This window comes from Desarmillaria tabescens, assembly GCF_030435595.1.
Source record: "Desarmillaria tabescens strain CCBAS 213 chromosome Unknown EV420scaffold_74, whole genome shotgun sequence".
NCBI classification, from domain to species: Eukaryota; Fungi; Basidiomycota; class Agaricomycetes; order Agaricales; family Physalacriaceae; genus Desarmillaria; species Desarmillaria tabescens.
The window spans coordinates 52,115-73,440 of NW_026848373.1; the positions used below are offsets into that span (position 1 = coordinate 52,115).

The following is a 21,326-nucleotide window of genomic DNA, read 5'->3' on the forward strand; positions in this document are numbered from 1 at the left end:
GTTTTGCCGCCGGAACACATAACTTGGAAGTAGGTCGCGAGCATGTACTATAGCCAGTGCGGCGCACGGGGAATGGCGTGTATGAGACTTTTCATGGTTTGGTGCTGGGAGTCATGGATCTAAGAGATCCGTAGATCGCACCCCATTACAGCGCGCTATGACCGAAATTTCTCCGTACTATAGGACACAAGGTATTTTATCTCTTCAGAATATCCGAGCGGTGATCGTAGGCGCAATTTGTTGTATTAGAAGGTAAAAAAGATTCAGGGGATATGAATTGTCCGGCTTCAGTAGTACTCACGCTGATCGGCCCACAGAAAACTGAAGTATTGAATAGTATTGAATGCAGGATTACGACCAGATGTGCCAGGAGAAGTATTTCGCTTTGAATGTACCTAAGCTGAAGTGAGGGCAGGACTGCGGATAGGCAAAAATAGATGGCTGTTTTTAGAATGCATCTAATTCCGTCCCTGCTAGCGCCTCGCTTGCACTGACGTCAATGGTAGATCACTTCCATATGCAACACCGTGCAAAATCAGTATCCAGCGGCCTTTCCGCCACTTACCGCATTTGTTACGCCAAGTTTGATTGCAAAAAATGATGTCTCGAGCGTGATGCTGATGGAAAAGGCTGCGGCCCTAATCATCAACATAAATTGACTCGAATGCATCAGAGTTTTCGTACAGTTGAGTTACGAAGAGGGGTTTTTGCTATACAGGAACATCTATATTCCATCGGAATCCAAGGGTACGTAGCCTAACATATCCTCGCTTCCTATATCTCGAACCTCGACATGGATCCCCATCCATTTATCCACACCGATATGACCCGGGTCCGGTTTATGTTTCCAGAACACAGTTGACGCCAAGAGGAACCTGACATCAGGCTCATCTCCCTGCATTATTAGGCTTCCCGTCAGATGCCGCTTCGCTGAATGCGATAACTTGATCGTCTTCACTGATCCTTGGCGATCGTGGACTAGATCACACAACCACTGCACATCTTTGGGACGTATGGAATCTACCACTACACTTTGGAGATTTGGCCAGATCGCGGACGGCGTCCCCGAATTCGCTTGCTCTCCAGGAGGAGATCGCATGATACCGAGGGTGTCCCTATCGGCGTTCCTCCTACCTTCCGCACTACGGAGTGCCATAGCTTGTGAACCGATAGAAAGTCTTCTGCGAGAGGTTAGAGGCCGTGGGTCTCCAATGGGGAGAATGTCTTCGCAAGCGGAGTGATAGAATTGGACGTGTGCTACTGCGGGAAGGGCATGTAGTGCGGAAAAGTCCATCAGCCGTCCACTACGGGAACTGACGAGAGTGGAGCACTCCGTGAAACGAAGAGTGCGCAGCTTGACGAGCCCTAAAACGAAGGAAGGCGGGATGCCGGCGGCAGGACCGCGAAGCTCGAGAAATTCGAGATTGGGGCATGAAAGCATGGACAAGATGGAAATGTTGGCGGTATGGGAACGAATCTGACCGAAGGTTAGGGAAAGGAGAGACGGGGCCTCAACTTCCGGTAACGTGTCAAGCCGAGTACTTTCGTCAAGAGGCCACACGCCTCGGAGGACGAGAGTCTTCAATGCCGGGCACTCTGAAAAGAGCGCTTTACACGTCAATGGGGATATCGACACACGGTAGATGTCGAGCGAACTGAGATGCGTAAGGGGGCAAAGGGGATTGGTTCCGAGGAGCCGCTGGTGAGATAGCCGAGGGACACCATGCACGAAAAGATTGTACCTGCCGTTGGTCGTAAGCTCGGAAGCGAATCTTCTGTAATCATAGAGGAAAATCTCCAGATCTGTGAGAGCCGGAGCCAAAAGAGGTTTGAGGGGGGAGAGGAAGTCGATACCTTGGTACTGCAGTGACGGTGCCGATACAGATAGCCGTCGAAGGCGACTAACGTGATTAGCCACGAGTTGTATAACCTGGCGCGTAGATTCCCCGATTGCCGTGTCTTGTGCGGACGAAACCTTCAGGACGACATCGAAAAGGCACGATTTCGACCGTTGGAGCCGGACTGATGCCCATTCAACTGGATCCTGGACGTGCGCTTGGTGAAATGGTATGTCAATAATGGTCCAAAACTCTGGATCATTCAGACACAGATTCCTCCAATGGCGACTAACGCCGCAGAGGGCGAGAAGATGGGGCCGAGAGCTGGGAGGAGAAAGCGGGAGGTCGGACGTAGTTTTGAAAATCTTCAAGAGCATTTCGTTGGGCAGAGAATGTACTCCGGAACCATTCGGAGCTACTTGATCACCGTCTGACATGATTGATGGTCACTGAGCCATATTCTGCGAAAGTTAGGGCTCTAGAATTCTAACACAGCTCGAATGATGCGTACTTGTTGAAGGCAGGAAGAATACAGAGAGTCGTGGCTGTGATAGGGGAGTTTGATCTGGGCACAGGGTTTATTTGATTATTGCAATTAGTTCCCGTGATGGGAAAGACATACCCGTTTTTGACCAGCGCGTGTTCTAAGCAAAACGCGATTTAAACAACTAGTTGTACTAAGGTTTCTTGGATATTTTATCCGGCAACATGTGTACATGGCTCGGGGAGACGTGATACTTATTATCGTCCATGGCCCAAGAGGCTTAGACGACAATCGGACACGCTAGATGCGTGTGGTACGGTCATTGGACCAGCTGGGGAGCAATAGTAGCGCCCTAGAATGAGATCCAAAGCTAGACAGACCGAACGAATCATTGGAATGAGCCGACGAGTAATCATAATTTATAAATGTAACAAACCAGAAAGAATCAACTAGAAAATGATGAGCAGAGGTTAATGATGGACGATTCCAGGCCTTGGATGCATTTGAACGCGACAGAGCACAACGAGCCTCGAATGAGCCATCATGATCAGTGCTAACTTGTTCAGCATGGTGCCGTCGGCCACGGGGTAAGAAATAATTCAATATCCGATTCAAGTCCGATTCAGACCTAACCACGGTGACGACGTTCGCATCAACATCAACATCGCACGCCACTTTTTAGTCGCCGAACGTATCCTGCCCTTGCATTTGACCTCGAAAATCTCAGTACTAGGACATCGCGGCAACAGAACAATGATTCAATTTGTAATACCCCAAACTTGAGAAAATCTCGACGACTTACTAACTGTGCTCAAGTCATACAGAGGACCGCATCACGCACAGGGCCGGTCCTATAGTATCAGCCACACCCTACTTCTCTAGGTTTCATCCATGGGCCATGGCAAACGTGTTGGGTGATTGGGCCGGCGGCGGATATAAGCCGTCCTGGTGTGCTGTTGCGAAGGTCGGCCGCTAACATCAAAGAATGTAGACTGTAAACTGACATGTAGGAACCCTAGGCACCTGAAGGTGAAGTTCCTGTCCCGACGGTGTGACCGGTGACTTGGTGTGAAACGAATGTCCACTCCTTGAGAATTCAAAGATAGCGGAAAGTCTCCCATGCGTTCAACGGTCGAGGTGTACCAGTGAATTGCCAAGGCAAGAAAAACGTATCCCAGTTTTCATAGAGCTCTACTTGCTATCTCGATCGACACAAATGCCCAATTCGTGTTCGAACCACGAGACATCCATATCGAAATATGTGAGGGTAACAAATCCGTACCCTCCCTGATCTCTGATTGGAACATCGAAACTCCCTCAGGTTCCCGAATTGACCAACAGACACGATCAGCACGGTGCGGTTGGTTCTTGCAACTAGTCTTCTTCTTACCCCTGGCTCTATTCATACCCCAAGGTACGAACGCATCTCTCGTAACCCCAGGACATACACTTATGTTAGTCTAGAGCTGTCAGACGCTCGTATCAGATTCAATTACCTTGCCGCGATGTCGGACGAGTGAGACATTTTATGGGCCATCGAGAGGTATAAAGAGGGATGGATTTTGTCGACTCTCTATCAGCGGTTCTATCTAACAGCAAGACCATATCAGGATGGTGATGTCTACCGCTCTTCTCCTCGTCTCCGCCTTATTCTCTGGGGCGTACGCCGCCATCGGTCCCGTCGCCAATATGCAGATCGTCAACGCAAATATTGCGCCTGACGGTTTCACCAGAAGGTACGCGCCGCTCTCACCCCACCCTTTCGCTCTCGCTAACCCCATTTCAGCGCCGTCCTGGCTGGCGGGACCTTCCCTGGCCCGCTTGTCAAAGGAAACAAGGTATACATCCTTGCCGTACCAAGTCATTCTGATCTCATTCTTGCTTTTTTTTCCTTCTAGGGCGACCGATTCAGACTCAACGTCATTGATAGATTGACGGACAATACGATGTTAAGAAGCACTAGTATCGTAAGTGATATCTTCCTACTTGATGTGCTGTCTGGGTTTCTCTGACGACCGTAATAATAGCATTGGCATGGTCTATTTCAGAAAGGATCCTCATGGGCTGATGGGTTAGTATATAACAGATATGTAACACATCGTATCTCACCTCTCTCATGACCACAGGCCTAGTTTCGTCAACCAGTGCCCCATCGCTGCCGTGAGTGAAATTCTCCATTGCCGCTCTTTAGACGCTGATCATGTCGCAGAACCATTCATTCCTATACGACTTCACGGTCCCCGATCAAGCGGGAACATTTTGGTATCATTCTCATCTCTGTATGTCTCTCCCTTTTGTTTTCGCATCTCAGAATTGTAACGCGATAATTTCAGCTACGCAATATTGTGATGGTCTACGTGGACCCATGGTCGTTTACGACCCCAATGATCCTCATCGATCTCGTTACGACGTTGATACCGGTTTGAGATTTCTCCCTTCTGATCTGTCACATTTTCATACTGACACGCCTTCCAGAGGCAACAGTGATCACGCTCGCAGATTGGTGAATACTTCTTTCCGACTCTCGAACAACAGTCTCTCATGATGAAACACACTAGGTACCATACTCCGGCCCTCGCAGCCGGGCCAGTACCCGTCTTTGATGCTACCCTGATCAACGGTACGTCAGAACAAATTTATCATTCCAACCCTAAATTCCTAATTTCAAAATAGGTAAAGGACGTTATGCAGGCGGCGTAAGTACCTCTCATCTCCTTCTCCCATGCTCCTCCTTCCTAAGCATCAAACGCAGCCCGCCTCGGACCTCTTCCAACTAAACGTAGTCCGCGGACTCCGATACCGCCTCCGCCTCGTAGCCACTTCCTGCGACCCCAACTGGGTATTCTCCATCGACTCGCACAACCTCACCGTCATCGAGGCCGATGGCGTGAACACCCAGCCACTCGTCGTCGACTCCGTCCAGATCTTCGCCGGGCAGCGGTACTCCCTCATCCTCAATGCGAACCAAAGGATCAGCAATTACTGGATGCGCGCAAGCCCCAACCTCGGGACGCAGGGATTCGAGAGTGGAATCAACTCGGGTGTGGTGCATTATGTTGGGGCGCCGTCCGGGGTGGACCCAACGAGTAATCAGACGACGAGCGTCATACCGCTCCTCGAGACGAACCTCCATCCGCTTGAGAACCCTGGTGCGCCGGGGTTGCCGCAGGCTGGCGGGGCGGACATCTCGTTGAACCTAGCTCTTGCGTTCGATATCAATAACTTTGAATTCACGGTCAACGGTGCATCTTTCATCCCGCCTACCGCTCCAGTGCTTTTGCAGATCTTGAGCGGAGCTAATACTGCGCAGAACTTGCTTCCTGCTGGGAGCGTGTATACTCTCCCGCCGAATAAAGTCATTGAGATAAGCGCTCCGGCGTTGGCGGTTGGCGGTCCCGTAAGTATTCGAATTGTTATCTCATTATGCACTCTCATTCTGACCTTTCGTCTCCAGCATCCCTTCCATCTTCATGGTGTAAGATAATTCTCCACTGTTTTGCGAACTTGGTAATGAATCCCATTTTCTAGCATACCTTTGACGTCGTACGAAGCGCAGGAAGCACTGAATACAACTACGCGAACCCGGTCAGTCCTGGCTACTCATCCCTTCCTTCATGGGGGATAGATAACTAATTGTTCTCTCCAGGTTCGAAGAGACGTAGTCTCCACCGGTTCTGGCACTGACAACGTTACTATCCGCTTCACAACCGACAACGCCGGTCCTTGGTTCCTGCACTGGTAAATCAATATCTTACTTCTCACTGAAAGATACACGAATGCTAACCATGCTGTATCAGCCATATCGACTGGCATTTAGAGATGTGAGTTCTCATCTACTCTTCCATTCTTTCCAGAGCTGACTTCTTCCCTCTCCTTAGCGGTCTCGCGGTCGTTTTCGCCGAGGACGTCGACACGATTCAGATGCAAGACATGCCGAGTATGATTTCTCCTTTACCTCATCCCGTTAGAGATACTGAGAAAGAAATTTCTTTAGCGGCTTGGGACCAACTCTGTCCGATTTACGGGAACCTCACCTCAGATCAGCTGTGAATAATAACTTATACTTAAGTGTCCCGACTATCCTTATTTTTTCTCCTTCTGGACATCAAGTTGATTATTTATCATCCATATTGGCGGGTTTCTTCTCTATATATACCATTTTATACCAGATGCACGTGTTTTTATTTATGACATTATGTATCTTTTTATGAGGAAACGCGCATCTTCTGGAGGGTTTTTGAGTATCAGGAGTAAGGAACGACAGATGCTAGCCTCGCTCCTAACCCTATTTGACGAGCTTGGTGTTCCACATGAAGAAGAAAAGCAATCGGCGAGTGTCGGCAAAAGGGATAGCTCACGGGTCGCCTCGACCCTTGCGGAAAGACTTCAACAAAGTCATGTAATGACGCTATACATTTGCCGACGTGCGAATCGAACACGTCTTAGCCACTCCAGCCAATTGGGAGTTTCTACCGGTAGATAGGTTTCCTATAACCCTCGGCCCTGTATAAAGCCGTAGATTACCGCCAATGGAAGTTCAGTGCGCAACCTGAGGTCCGTCATGGTAGATTCATCGCGCCATAGGAGCAATTGAGATTCCAAGATATTGTAATGGCCATTGCTGCCAGTCATCTGTCAAGACAGGGATCGAACCTATCTCGACAACGCTAATACTTACACTGAGGGAGGCGACCAGTAAGGTTTAACTGTATCTGCTTTGCTTAAATTTTCTGCCTTACCGTGCGGACAATACTTAAATGTGTATGTCACTTTGGAGAAGTACTCGGATACACAGCCCCAGGTTCTGTAGCGAGTCGTGAATGAGGCGAGTTTTAAAAGCACTGAGCACCGAGCACCAGGTTGGCAGCATTAAGTCGAGACTCAAGTATCGTAGCGCACGAAACCTAGGTTTCGACACATTTGACTTTACTACCGGTAGTTACCAGTAACTTACCTCTCCCCCCTCGCCCGACAGTTTGAACTTCAAACATTTAAACAAAATTGACAAAATGAACTGCAACAGCGGATACCGGCCAACGTGGAGATCGAACCCAAGACCGTCGCGTTAATAGCACCTAAAGACCTAGTATTAGTACGACTCTCTGACCAACCGAACTATTCGGCCCTAAAGATTTTTGCTTTATTACATCTTTGTTTCCCTCTGAGCCACCCATCCTTGCGACTACCCAAAGTATGCTCTACAAACGGCAAAGCACTGTTCGCATGCACAGGAGAGGGATGGTCCTTGGTTTTGTCTACTCTTTCCCACCCCAAGATCTAGGTACTTGGTGGATCGAGTCAGCTGAGCTTAATAATATCTTGAGCGCGATTTACCATGGACTTGAAGTCTCTTTCTCTTGCGCACTTAGGGCTATAGGTGGTCTGACCGCTACAAAGATGTGGAAACATAACAAACCTGATGGGATGATCGCCTGTGAGGCCCCGCCATGAAGAACTGATTTATTGAGCCAGCGGCCGATTGTCATTTGATCAGCACACTCATCCGCAAAACGATAAAGCTGTCTAGACCTTTTTATTAAATTTCCTCATAGCGATACATCCAATGTGAGCTTTTGCACTGGAGTGTCGCTCGAGTTGAAGCCTAACTACTTTCAATCTCACATATCTACTCAAGTACTTTCTGCGCTGTCTATTTTATCGTTTATCATGTCTCTCGTCTTTGGGGGCATTATCATGCCGAACTTGGACAACATTTCTACTTGTCAGACTTGATGCCTGGGGAAGGAAATGGTCCGTCTTTCTGGGAATGCGACACGATATCATGAAGCGGCATGTCAGATGCCAGGTGTAACCCTACAAGCTTTACTGATGCGATTAACAAAACTCAAAGCCGTAGTCAAAAGGATCTAGACATAATACCGGTGACATCACTGACATGGTCAATGTGGGGATCGAACCCGAACTATAATATCTAAATTATTTGGCTTCATCGGCTCAGTATCAACTCACACTTCCAAAATAATAACGCACTGAACTGATGCGAGCTCAACTTGAAGATGTTCAAGGTGTTGACGGAAGGTTGGATGCATTCACGTGACTTAGTTAAGCGCCATCGGCCCGAGATCGGATCCAGGGCTGACACCCTCCTTTCTTTCCCTTCAAGTTTGAGCTCGTCATCCAGGCTGGCACGTATCAGCCCTTTTCGATTCTACCACAGCTATGGACCAACATAAGTGACTAGAAGTTCGACGAGCATCAAAGGACCTATTCTCTAGATGGATAGAAACTGACGACTCTGGGGACGCCGAGAGCCACAACCGTCGACGCGGACTGGGAGGATACTCCCGCCGTTGCCTCCTCTAAATCCTTTCTCCATTTTCTCGCCATGCGATTGCGATGTTCAGATCCAAATCTGGGAAACTCCTGGTTGCACTGCCCCAACAAGTGTAGCGCCGAAACTCTTGACCTCCGCCGTTATTGTCGTCTGGCACCGGGTTGCTCATGTCGTTGAATCGAATCGAATCTGCATTTGCTCCAGGGCTCCCGACTCGTGTCCTCTTTCTGATAGGTCCAAGCGATACGCCATCGTTTCTGCCGAGCAACAATTCAGTAACTCCCTCTTCCATCGATCGTATACACATTCCTTCAATCGACGCATCGCAAGCAACAGGCCTTGCGCAGTCTCTGCTAGTTGACTGAGTACTGAACGCCCAACGCGCTACATCCCTTGAAAGAAACACTTTCTCCATGTATTTGGCTCAGTTTGCCCAATGGCGGTGGTACACCTAGGTAGGCGCTTGCTGCCTTGCGGTGAGCATCTTCGTAAAGCTCACCAACCGATCTAGGCGGCACATATCGGCACAGCACTACTACAAATGGGGACTCATCGGATGGGAAAAATAGGAACGAGCAATGCGTCTCTTCGATCGACGCCATCATCTCACCTCCTCTTCGCCGACCACGCCTATTCCTTTTGTGAACACGGTATGCAGGGCCCGGGATAACATTGCGTTTCTCCGGCTAGCACAGAAATGGGTCAATGTAAGCGCGTTTTGCGGTGCTTAATTTCGCGAAGCTCATGCCATTGCAGGTTACTTGGACTATCACTCGTCGGAGTCAATCTCGGATCTCCAATTAAAGTTGCATCGTATTGTCCAAAAGATCCCATCGAGTATGTGCTGCCATCTATATCGTATACGATGCCTGACTTGTCCTAGCCTCGCTCCCTCTGTTGTTGAGGAATCCATCTCACTCGAGGTTCCCATAGTACGACCGGTCCGTATTCCAGCATCTCCAGTCCCTGACACGTTTCCAGCCTCGTTTCGCCCCTGAGTATCTCTGTGTCGTTGCTCCGCTCGGCTCTGGGGAAGCGAGACGAACCGGAAATCGCGAGGATTCCATCAAGGTCCGGTAAGCTCGTCGGTAGATAACCATAAGTGAGGAGAGCGGGGGTGCATAGGGAAGAGTAGTGGTTCTGGATGAACCGTTACGCATTACCGGTGAAACAGGTAGATGGGATGAAGCGGTATCTTGGCCTGTCGCAGGGTAAGATATCCATTTCCTTCTTGCCGTGTCTCATATGCTGTCAGGCTGATGTATGCGCCTAGTTAAAATAGCGCATTCTTCCATTACTCTTGCCTTTGAACAGTAGATATACGCAGAACGTCTAATGGATTAATACTAGTCGGATGCGACGCTGGTATGTATTTGACTGGCGAGACGTTCTATGTTCGTCTTTCTCACCCCACACGTTGATCTATCCTGATACCCTCGTTGATAGCATAGGTATCGGCGGAAATTTCTACTGGCAGGCATGCTATTTTGTGTGAGTGTCCTTGATGCAAAGGAGCGTAACGATAATTAATTCCGACTAGGCAACCACACGAACACGGAACGCGGTTTCCTTCTCGTTCTGGTGGAGCGACTCCGGAAGGAGATCTGAGTTCACCATTTTGAAGACTCGTAAACAAGATGGGTGTACATTCACTTGTGTTCGCATGATGCCACATGAAAGTGAGTGGGTAATGTGCGACAGGCCGAGCTGTCTCAGCTAGCTCAGTGCTTCTCAAGACTGAACTTCGAAGGCAGCTCTGCTTTTACAACTGACTGCAGACGGTAGAAAAATCAATTCAAGGCTTCTGCTTTGCTACATGTTGTATATAGCGCATTCTCGTACCAAGACGCTGATTGATAACCTCCGAGATTGAGATACAGTGTTCCTCTCTGACTTTCCTCACAGCGAGAAGACCAAACCTAGCTCTAACTCTAGCTGAATCAGCTGGCTGGCTTGATGCCCTTAATTGGTGGAATAGTCGCCCAGATAGCAGGCGTATAATGAGTATGTCACAATCTCGGAGCTTCTGTGATCCTATGGATTCTGCGAGATCGATGAGGTTTGTAGAGAAAGCACACGTTTATCATGCAGCAGGTTAAATTTCCCAGAAAATTCTGACTCTGCAGCGCAGTGAAAAGAAATATTGGAGATAAAAAGCTAGCGAACTGTTGCTATCCGAGCAGCCAATCTGGGAATCGAACCCAAGATTTAGTTTTGTGTTATGTTACATCCAGGTAAGTTGCCTGATGCGTTGTTGCTATTAGTATTCAATCTTAATCAGCGGTCACATCCAAGAAACGAAAAGAAATGTTGTCCCATGCAGAGAATCCGACTTGATCACATATGAAGGACTTCATTGCTCATGTTTGAGCTTGTGTGTCCATATCAGGGCTACCAAGAATATCACACAGCTCGACTTAATGTTACGGGGAAGGAGCGATACATCTTCCTGGCCACATTTGAAAGCCAGCATCAAAAGGATTTACTACGCAGATATGGGAGTCGAACCCGGATTAGAATGCCTAACCCGCTGAGTCAGTCACCCGAGATTCAATTGGAAAAATGGTGGAGTTACCCTGGATGATCACTCGAGTGTTCACAGGAACCAGTTGAGCACATTGAATCCATCTCGACGTAAAGAAGCAAGCGCTATACCGGTGAAAAAAAAAGACTGAGAATTTACCAAAGATGAAATCATTACCCGCGTCGGGATTGAACCCATACTTCGACACCTATTGGAGTCTGCCAGTATGCAGACAAATGGTAGTGTGAAAATGCAGTAGTCCAGTACATTTATTTCCCAGCATTGTTAAAAGAATCACTACGGACTTCCATAAGGCTATTCGCCAATCATGGTACAAGTAGGATACTACCATTGAATGGTTGTGGAATGTACTTGTTGAAAGTATAAAAAATCATTACTCCTAACGATTTCGAAGTTGTGATATTACAGAAAGCGTGCCAACACGACTACGGCCATCCTTAGCAAGACATGCTAAGCAATTGATTCGTCAGTACTTTATGTACATGTCCACTTTCGAAATACAGCATACGTTTTCCTGTAGCAAGGAGGAACCTAGAACACCGGTGAACGGTGAATGGTGAAAATGGAACGTTAGCGAGAAATGTATATTTTAAAAAAGCAGTAACAACGATGATAGACATGATCGTAGGGATCGAACCCAGAACAGACATCTTGCTAGGATATTAACGCAACGCTCTAACCAACTGAGCTAATCACATACATAAAGCTTGTTATTTTTATATTTTAGTCCAACCTCGATTCTGCCTCGGTTTCCCTCTGAACCACCCGCTCAGTCTTGATACTAGCCTAAGCGAACTCTTACAGACGAGAGAACGCATCTGTACAAGAAGTATAGTCCTTGGGTTTTCACTCCTTACTATCCCATGTTGGGATTTGGCAATCCGGCATCATGCCGAGTCTGCTTATTAAGGTAGAAGTCTTAGGAAAAGCGTGGAAGATTCTAGTAAAAGTACATTTAGTATAAAAGTAGGTACTTTAGGGTAGATCCTCATGCATTTGCAGAGCTCAGCCAAGTGCAATACTATTGGCTTGCTACTGTGCATGTGACACTGGGAACGAACCGATACCCTGTTTTCCAACATCCCAAGAACTAGTTACTTATTCTGTTGACTAAGCCGAGTGTCAATACTGTATAATTTTGATCAGAGTGAATGGCTTGTGACCTGTGACAGTCCTGGACCTTGCTGAATGAACGAATGGGGGATTTGGGACTGTGACATTGGTAAAAAGGAACCTGAACAAACATCGATTTTTTGGGCAGATCTTCGACCGTAAAAGGATCAGGATCCTTTGAGAACCATGCAAGAAGCGCCTTTGGAGAATTTTATGCTATTTACATGATTTATAGCTCAATTTAGGGTTTTTTTTGGGGTCTGGAACCCCCAGAACCTATCCGAATGAGGCTCTTGTGACCTGTGACATACCCTTCTTTTACGAATACGAATGTGGGCTCAGGATGTGTGACATTCGATGTGATCGAAATTATACAGTAATATCTCGAGTGCGATTTATCATGGGCTTGACTTACCCAGTAAGATCCTTGTGAAATACAGTCATCACAGGGTTAATCACAAAGATGCGGAAAGATAAACAAAACCTGGTGAGATGATCGCCTGTGAGGCCTTGAGGCCTGGCCTTGAAGAACTGACTTATTGAGCCAGCGGCCAACTGTCATTTCGTCCACACACTCATTCGCAAAACAATAAAGCGGTCTAGAACCCTTCATCCATTTCCTTTTCCAACATGCGCCTTATGCACCAGAGGGTTTCTCTAGCTGCAGACCAAGTATTTTCTGGGATGTCTATCTATCTCGTCTTGACCGGTAATATCGTGAATGGGCAAACATTTCTACTTGTCAGACTTGGTGCCTGGGGAGGGAAATGGACCTTCATTTTGGGAATGCGACTCTCCCTCAAGAAGCAGCATATCAAACTGGAGGTGTACACCTTCGAGCTTTACCAATGTGATCAACAAAACTCAATGCCAAGTGAAAAGGATCTAGACACAAAACTATATTTCAGTGAGACAAGGCCAAGTTGGGGGTCAAACCCACGTTATTACAGCTAGCCTACTTGACTTCATTCACTGCATTTCGGCCCCGAATGTCTAGCCTTTAGATAGAGTATCGGCTTAGACCTCGTAAGGGACAATTTGACATCCCGAATAGGAAGGGATTTGTAATATGATTGTGCCTGGCCAGCTCAGGCCAGTGATTTTTTCAGCTGTCTGATGGCTTTTTGTTTCATATCACTGGCTGGTGATCAATATACATCTCTTCATGCTCTAAAAATCCATTGACGTGTCTTGGGGAAATCTTAATCAACACGAAACGACGTGGCAGACCTTTTTGACTGCAACTACTACCATCTAGGAGCTGCACAAGCCACATCTGTTGTTTTCTAGGGCCATATCGATTGGATATCATGTCAGTGATGTATCAAAGTTGTTTAAAAGTATACTGACATATTGTATCCATCCACAGTCAACCTGATGGCATCTCAGAGGGGTAGAGGGCGAGGAGTAAAGAGCCTGGGGGCAAGCAAGCAAATCTCTGCCTCTAGTGCTCGTGGCTGAAATGTCGGTGGTGCGTGCTACGGGGTGTCGCCAGCTACAAAACTTCTGTACCGATATCAGAAGCTGAAGCAGCCTGCAACTGAAATCACCGCCGGGTCCTCGACTCATCAGAACAGTTCTATGTTACATTCTGACATCAACATGCAGGACTTTCACGACAACGGGCTGGGCTCTTTTGTTGACTTTCCTGAACTTGCAAATATGGATGAGGCACCTGTTTATCTGGGCCAGACCACAGCTGATGTCGAGATGGGGCCACTCCAAGATTTGGGTATGGATACCGCAAATGCAGGCGATGACAACAATATCCAGATGGGCCTCTACGATGATCCAGAGAGCATGGAAATATCATATGAGGCTATTGTCGAAGTCGAACAGATGGCGGAGCAGCTTGCACATGACAATGAACCTGCAGTTCGGCCGGCGCCAGTCATTCTGACGTCTAATATTCCATGAGAACCCCAACCAGATCTTCTCTTACCCACTCTCAAACCTCGACGGCCTCCCTTGGAGACGTATCAGTACAGCCATGATGTGTGGTATGCTCGTATGGTCATGCTTATGACTGTATTTCTCAATATGCAGTGCCAAGTCACCTTCTTCGCATGCAATATCATTCTGTTCATGCTGAATCTCATATTTACCTGGCTTGACCTCCTCAAACCTGATCAACCAATGCCCATCACGTTGAACATGGTCCTTAGATGACTTGACATGCAGGACTGGTTCAATATTCTCCCAGGATGCCCTCAATGTCATAGCATCTTTGTGGGGGATACGGACCCTACAAGGAAATGCCCAGCATGCAAGATTCCACTCTTCCTTTCCCAACGCACTTCACTTCTCCAATCATTACTTGGACGTCCACCGCCTGACCCTATTCCTGCCTTCTTGGTGCCCATCGCTTCACTCTCATCACTGCTGGTTGATTTCTTCCAGATAGAAGGTAATGAAGCTGCTGTAGATGAATGGCGAGAGCTGGAGCCATCTCCTGCAGGACAGCACAGCCATGTCATGGACGGAAAACAATGGAAAGAAAGGCTTGATCACAATGGCAAGCCTTTCTTCACTAAGGAATCCCTCAAAAAGCCAAACGAAATTCGTTTAGCTGGAAATTTCTCTCTTGATTGGTACATTGCCTCTCACGTGTCGAAAACATCAACTGATTTTTGGTTCTGCAGGTTTGAGGTCACGAAGTCTGCCTACAGCCCGACACATCTAGTTTGTTAGCCACTAACTCTAATTGACTTAGATCGTGCTAGGATCCCTACTCGCACTTCGGTAGGAGATACTCTAGCAAGTCAAAGGCGACGAAAGTCGATGGGACAAGTAGTCATGAAGGACGGAGTTCGATGTTAGGTAGAATTAACCTTAGCCGAAGCTGGGGTTCAGACCAGCTGAGGCTCTTCTTAAATACACGTTGGGTATGCTAATAATTGTACTGTGGGAATGCGTCCGCTGCGATCGCACATGAGTAATCAGACTGAGTAAAACAAAGAGAAAATAGAAAGAAATGAATAAACCGTAACATTACCCCCTCCCTAAGACTCGTTCGTCCCGAATGAGCTGTTTGAGTTCGCTCCGCCGCTTGAGGTGGACTGGTGTGATTGTGAGTAGAAGGACCAGGTATCATCATCTGTGTCCTCATCATCGTCAGCTTCTGTGTCCCAATTTTCCCGTATACGTTCTAGGTTTTGGAGGTTTACTTCTTCTTCTTCGTCAGGGCAGTCATCGAGAAGGTCAATATTGTCAATGATCTCGGAGGAGGGATAAGAGTCTTGTTGGGCGTCGGAGTGTTTCGGGTTCGTACACTCGGATGAATATACCATCTCAATGTCTGTGATACATGGCGTGTCGGGATTATGGTACTCGACAGGCAGGTTGCGAGGTATTTTGTCGTCGATTCCAATGGTCTTTCCCTTTTTCTTTACGGTCCACATGACCTTTTGAATTCGTGCCTCATAGTCATTGACGAGTTCCTCGGCATTGGCCATATCCGAACGTTTGACCCAGGAGTTCTCTTCTATTGGGTATCCTTTCCATTTCACCAAGAACTCGGTAATGGTTCGGCGGGTTCATCTGCGGCCAATGATGCGATCCCTCTCCGCCATGATCTCTTCGATTTCATATTCTTCTTCGTCCTCGATCAACTCTGGAGGCGGCCTTTCAGGGCGTGGCTGGTTTGGGAATTCTGGAGCGTGGTATGGGGTCAACAACGACTCATTGAATCGGTTGTGGATGCGCCACTTTGTGGGTAATTTCAGTTCGTATGCCGAAGCCCCCTTTTTTGCAACGATAGCGAACGGTCCTATTCGCCTGTCCCCTAACTTCTTTGTGGGGCGAGGAAGGTTTAGGTTAGTGGAATCTAACCATACCTTGTCGCCGACTTGGTACTCCACTGCTTTCCCTTTATGCTTATCGTAAGCTTTCTTCATTGACGCAGCCACCCGTTCGAGCGACTCCTTCGCTTTTTCTTGCACCTCCTGGATCCCCTGGACCAGTTTGTATGCTGCTGGGACAGTGTTGGGGCGTTGGGCTGTTTTAAGGACCTGCCCATCACGTCCGAAGACCACCTTATACGGGGAAAATCCCGTAGCCGAGTGTCTGTGGTTATTGTGGGTGAATGCGGCGAGCGGTAACCACTCGCTCCAATCGTCCTGTCGATAACTGACGAACATTTTGAGGTATTTCTCAATTTCTTGGTTAACCCTCTCTGTCTGCCCGTCTGTTTGGGGGTGATAAGCGGTGGAGGGGTTTCCGGTTATCTGAATGAGGGTGTAAAACTCCTTCATGAACTTTGAAACGAAGGCAGGTCCTCGGTCTGAGATGATCTTCTCAGGCATCACGCCATAGGGTACGTAGATATAGTCCCGGAGAACCTTGGCAAACCCTAGGGACAACAGTTCCTCAGTGCAAGCAATGGGTATAATGGTTTTAGAAAATCTGTTGACTATAACGAGGATGGAGTCGTTCCCCCTAGAGTCCGGGAGTTTGGTGATCATGTCCACCGAAATGTGAGTCCACGGTCGATCAGGGATCTCATTAGGGTGAAGGGGTGCCTTTTTAGGGCGACGGTCCGCCTTGGTTCGTTGGCATACTTCGCATCCCTTCACGTAGGACTCTATTTCTGGACGCATCCAAGGCCACCAGTAGTCGCGTAGAATGAGTTCTTTCGTCTTTTCCACTCCTGGGTGCCCCGCAGTTACCTGATCATGTCGTAGGGCTATGATCTCACCTCGTAGTTGCCTGTCCCTGGGTACGTATATACGCCCGTCATACCACAGCAATTCTCGGTCTCGGGAGATCCCTTTCTCATGATTAAGAGAGTCGGAGATCCCTCGGTCCCACTTGCGCAGGTTGTGGGTGGCTAGCCTGATCTTCTTGTGTAACTCCTCCGCAGTGGGCATGATTAGGGCCCGGAAGTGAGCTGGTTTCAGGACCGTTACATCTCTATTATCCTCCTTTCCTTGGTTATGGTCTGTTCGCCTCGACAAGAGGTCCGCTTTGCGGTTTTGGGCCCCCAGCTTGTGATGGAGGGTGAATTGGTATTCGGCTAATTCGGTCACCCACCTCGCTTGTCTGCGATTGAGCTTTTGGGGTTTTCGGAAATACTGGAGGTTCGAATGGTCCGTCCAGATTTCGAAATCTTCTCGGGTGCCCATGAGATACTGGCGCCATTCCTCCAAGGTGATCATGATGGCCAGGAGCTCTTTGTCGTAGATCTCATAGTTCCGTTCTGTGACAGACAGAGACTTTGAGAGAAAAGCCACTGGCCGCCATTTTTCCCCCTGCCATTGAGACAGGACAGCCCCGATCGCTCCTTCGCTAGAGTCCGCTTCTACTCGAAATTTCCCTTCATCCAGCGGTATAGTCAGCACTACGTCTTCGCGAAACAGTTCTTTTAACGTTTCAAACGCCTTCTGCTGGGCCTCCCCCCATTTCCATTCCACCTTCCCGGTCAAGGCGGTGAGTGGCTTGACATGTCGGCTATAGTCACGAATAAACCGTCGGTAAAAGTTGCAAAAGCCTAGAAATGACTGCAGCTCTTGTTTCTTGGATGGAATCGGCCAATCCAGAAGACCCGCAATCTTTACGGGGTCCATCCGTATCTTTCCTTTGCTGATGAGAACGCCTAGGTACTCGGTTTCTTCTACCTCGAATTCGCATTTTTCGGCTTTGAGGAATAACTTATTGTCTCGAAGGATTTGAAGTACTTTTCGTACAATGTGCCTGTGCTCCTTCTTGTCTTTAGAGGCGATAAGTATGTCGTCGAGGTAGACCGACACCTCTCCCGCAGTTATTAACTCCTTGAAGATGTCGTTCATCATCCATTGGAAAGTTGCGGGGGAGTTGGTGAGCCCAAAGAACATGACTAGTGGCTCGTAGAGCCCGCGGTTAGTTCTGAACGCGGCCTTCCACTCGTCGCCCTGTTTGATCCTGATGTTATTGTACCCCCATCATACGTCCAACTTTGTGAAGTACTTGGCTTTCTTTAGCCGGTCCATAAGCTCCCCGATAAGCGGTAACGGATAACGATTCTTGATAGTCATCTTGTTAAGCTTTCGGTAATCCTGAACTGGGCGGAGTTTTCCGTCCTTCTTTTTGACAAAGAAAAAGGGGGAAGCCATGGGGGATTTCGACGTTTGGATATGCCTGGTAGACAGGTTCTCGTCCAAAAACTTGTCGAGTTCCTCTTGTTCCATGGGATTGAGAGGGTAGACTTTACAGTCTAGATTGGCGTTAGCGTTGGGTATTAATTCGATAGCATGGTCCCATGGCTTTCGCGGCGGTAATTCGTCGAAGTTTTCCTTGGCGAACACATCCTCGAACTCTTGATACTCTTCCAGCACCACTTCTTCAAAGGACTTGGTCACTTTGCGGGCGTTAGCCTGGGCGGCTAGCTCATTGGCCTTAGTTCCCATAGCCCGGACGTGAAAGGCTTCCTCAAAATCTATTACCAAAATGGTGTCACCTTCCTTGTACTCTTCCCAACGAGCGGATGGGTCCGTGTCGGGAAGTGAGAAGGGGATCTTTCGGCAGGTGCAACAGGCCAAAGTGACTGCTCCGGTATCCCAGTCGATCAACGGGTTGTGTCGTTGCAGCCAATCATGCCCGAGAAAAAGGGGGGTGGATCCTAAGTCTACCATGGCTAATTCGATTCGTTCCATGTGGTCCCCGATGCGGAGCCGCACTTCGGCATACTCAGTGATGTCACCGCCCTTGTTTCTGGTGCCATCGGCATTGTAAACCGGGACGGGCCGGGCCGCCTTTTTGAGATTGAGGGCGTGATTCCGAGCCCAGGCGCGGTCTATGGAGCTACCCGTGGCCCCGCTGTCCACCAGCGCTTTTACGGAGTGCGTTTCTCGGGTGTCTAACGTTTCCAGCTGTACGGAAATGGATACATTATGCCCCTTCCTTCCTCGTATGTACATGGGGGGCTTGTTAAGATCCTCCATCCACTCCCACCGGTCCCTGGCTTCTGCGGCGGTCTCAGGTTGCTCTTTGAGAGTTTCCCATAGTTCGACTGTGATCTCCCCCTTTCGACGGGGATGTACCCATCGAGCGAGGGCGGCGAAGGCGGCCGACTCGTTTGTAGCGAGCCTTAGGGCCCTTCGCGTCCAATGTGGTCCAAAGGGTTCATAATAAGTGTCTTGAACGGGTTTCCGTTCCTTGACCTCTGGGGTAACGTCAGGGATTACCAGAGGTTTCCCTCACGGCAAGTGGACCGGAATGTCGGACCGTAAGTGGGCTTCTTCGTCTTCGACTTCCTCTACGGAAATGCAGGGATTCGTACTCGTGAGTGGCAGTTGGTCACCAGGCCGGTCAATAGGGCCCCTCGGCGGCACTTGGTCACCTTCCGACGAGTGGGTGGAGGAGGGCTCGCTGCCCTGTGTTCGGCCCTGGCCAAGGGTGCTTGTGTGCGGCGTTGTAACCTCCACTACAATCCGGTACTTATCCTCTTTCCTAACGCCGGCGGTACTCTCGGAAACTCTAGGTAGACGCACACATATTGGCTCGCCAAGGGGGTCTGCATCGTTTGCGGATGAGGCCGTTACTAAATGCAGGTGGTCCTCCTGGTTCCCGGCCTCAGCTGCTTTTCCACTGCTGACGGGAAGGACAACCTGTGTGGAAGGCCCACCCATCGGAGTCGTCAGCTGATTCTCCCTGCCGGGGCGACGACCACCACGTCTGGCGTCCATCTTGTCCTGACCTGAGGCGCTCGCTGGGTCTTCCAGAACTTTCCCCGTTCGGTCAGGCGGGGGTGTCAGAGGTGGACCAGCCCCTAGGGGTTCATTGTCCATCGCTGACTGCATAGGACGGTGGGAATCCCCTCCTACGCCATTGGCGGTTGGCGATTCATCGTTCTTGGCTTCTTCAACTGGTAACGCGGCGAAAAAATTGGTATATTGTTCAAACGGAGTACCTACATACGTAGTATAAGTCCGACTAGAAGTACATGAGTGCGCACCAGGGGAAACTAAGTCCTTTGCCGACGCCGTCGAATCGCTTATTTCGACACCGGCTCGTCTTTTGACGACTTCTCCTCCTTCACTTCCTCAACTTTCGTGTCCTTCCCGAGTTCCTCCTTTTCGGCGTCAGCGAGCAATTGGCGGAGTCGGGCGACATTGGGCTTTTTGCGAGGTGGGAGTTTGACGGGAAGCCACTTGGACTTGTCGTCGGGGCATTTATGCTTTGGGCTCCACCTGGTGTTCCCACATTTGAAGCACCGTTTGTCGGATCGCAACTTGTCGATCTCCATCGGCTGTCCGGCACCCCCATAGGTCGTTCCCGTGGCGTCCTTCTTATCGCCACTAGACCCGCTTCCTTTCGACTGATTTTGATTGCCTCGACCTGAGCCGCCTTGGTTCGGGGAGGTCTTACTGGCGAGGCCCTGGGCCATGTCGTACCGGTAGTTGGCGTCGATCCTTAGGACCCGCGCCTTCCACTGTGCGTAGGTTGTGGGGCGCTCATTGTCCCCATGCATAACCGTTTTTCGCACCGTCGGCCTAATCGCCGCTTCCACTGCTTCGAACATCTGCTTCTCATCACCAAACTCTCCGCACTTGTGGGCCAGCCTTTCGAACTTGGCGAAAAATTCGACCGCGGTCTTGAACTCCGACTGCCGGACCTTTTTCCACTCAGCCTTCCATATCACGAGTTCTGCCACCTCCCGGAATTCTACCGTGATGTCGTTGGAGAATTCCGCCCATGTCGGGAACCTCCAATGGCCCTGATCATCCCGATAGCGATAGTACTGATCGCCCCACCAATCCTTGGCCTTGTCACGTAAGTATCCCTGTGCGAACGTTATGCAGTAGGGATTTTGACCCTGGTCGTTCATAGTGAAATGCAGGGGGAACACCTGGAAGTACATCTCGCAGTGGTGAAGGAACCGATTGATGTCGGTTGATTCCCCGGTAAAGTATTCGGGCTGCGTGATTAACTTTGGTTTGATGTCGTTCCACGGATTGCCGTCCTTTCCCGCCGCTAGTGTCCATGGAGGTATAGGGTCCAGGGGCGAGGGTGCCCTAGGCAGTACCGGGGGATTCGGTGGTCACGGTAACGATCGTAGGCGGTAGTTTTCCCCGG

The 21,326-nt window shown here is 49.1% G+C and overlaps 4 protein-coding genes and 1 non-coding gene across 5 annotated transcripts; 3 read left to right on the forward strand and 2 right to left on the reverse strand.

Annotated features, from left to right (window-relative positions):
• Nucleotides 1–239: 239 nt before the first annotated feature.
• On the reverse strand, nt 240–2,384 carry EV420DRAFT_1581259 (uncharacterized protein). Its single transcript, XM_060474659.1, has 2 exons — nt 2,350–2,384; nt 240–2,299 (listed from the first exon to the last, which is right to left on the reverse strand). The coding sequence occupies exon 2, from the start codon at nt 2,273–2,275 to the stop codon at nt 725–727; it is 1,551 nt and encodes a 516-aa protein (XP_060323729.1). The 5' UTR covers nt 2,276–2,299; nt 2,350–2,384; the 3' UTR covers nt 240–724.
• Nucleotides 2,385–3,936: 1,552 nt separating this feature from the next.
• Nucleotides 3,937–6,632, forward strand: EV420DRAFT_1730861 (laccase; the record flags this gene model as incomplete). The annotated part of the gene is made up of 17 exons (XM_060479916.1): nt 3,937–4,058; nt 4,109–4,160; nt 4,221–4,289; nt 4,350–4,393; nt 4,449–4,482; nt 4,532–4,601; nt 4,656–4,742; nt 4,798–4,825; nt 4,881–4,942; nt 4,996–5,018; nt 5,075–5,719; nt 5,777–5,797; nt 5,851–5,907; nt 5,969–6,060; nt 6,120–6,143; nt 6,201–6,259; nt 6,317–6,632. 17 exons carry the CDS (start codon nt 3,940–3,942, stop codon nt 6,370–6,372), a joined length of 1,542 nt encoding a protein of 513 aa, XP_060323730.1. The 3' UTR covers nt 6,373–6,632.
• A 3,293-nt stretch (nt 6,633–9,925) lies between these two features.
• EV420DRAFT_1129277 (uncharacterized protein) lies at nt 9,926–10,494 on the forward strand. Its single transcript, XM_060465973.1, has 3 exons — nt 9,926–10,011; nt 10,064–10,108; nt 10,158–10,494. Exons 1-3 carry the CDS (start codon nt 9,985–9,987, stop codon nt 10,335–10,337), a joined length of 252 nt encoding a protein of 83 aa, XP_060323731.1. The 5' UTR covers nt 9,926–9,984; the 3' UTR covers nt 10,338–10,494.
• Nucleotides 10,495–11,777: 1,283 nt separating this feature from the next.
• EV420DRAFT_t274 lies at nt 11,778–11,860 on the reverse strand. The gene has a single exon. It is a non-coding gene; the product is annotated as a tRNA-Ile (tRNA).
• Nucleotides 11,861–13,737: 1,877 nt separating this feature from the next.
• On the forward strand, nt 13,738–15,160 carry EV420DRAFT_1730879 (uncharacterized protein; the record flags this gene model as incomplete). Its single annotated transcript, XM_060479917.1, has 6 exons — nt 13,738–13,746; nt 13,884–14,165; nt 14,322–14,432; nt 14,457–14,866; nt 14,918–14,961; nt 14,989–15,160. 6 exons carry the CDS (start codon nt 13,738–13,740, stop codon nt 15,093–15,095), a joined length of 963 nt encoding a protein of 320 aa, XP_060323732.1. The 3' UTR covers nt 15,096–15,160.
• Nucleotides 15,161–21,326: the final 6,166 nt, after the last annotated feature.

Excerpts from the sequence above, each read along its gene's own strand:
- EV420DRAFT_1581259 (XM_060474659.1), bottom strand. The coding sequence starts at position 2,275 with ATGTCAGACGGTGATCAAGTAGCTCCGAATGGTTCCGGAGTACATTCT.
- EV420DRAFT_1129277 (XM_060465973.1), top strand. The coding sequence starts at position 9,985 with ATGTATTTGACTGGCGAGACGTTCTAT. Across the intron at positions 10,012-10,063 it reads TGACTGGCGAGACGTTCTAT|CATAGGTATCGGCGGAAATT; the intron begins GTTCGTCTTTCT and ends CCTCGTTGATAG. Across the intron at positions 10,109-10,157 it reads TGGCAGGCATGCTATTTTGT|GCAACCACACGAACACGGAA; the intron begins GTGAGTGTCCTT and ends AATTCCGACTAG.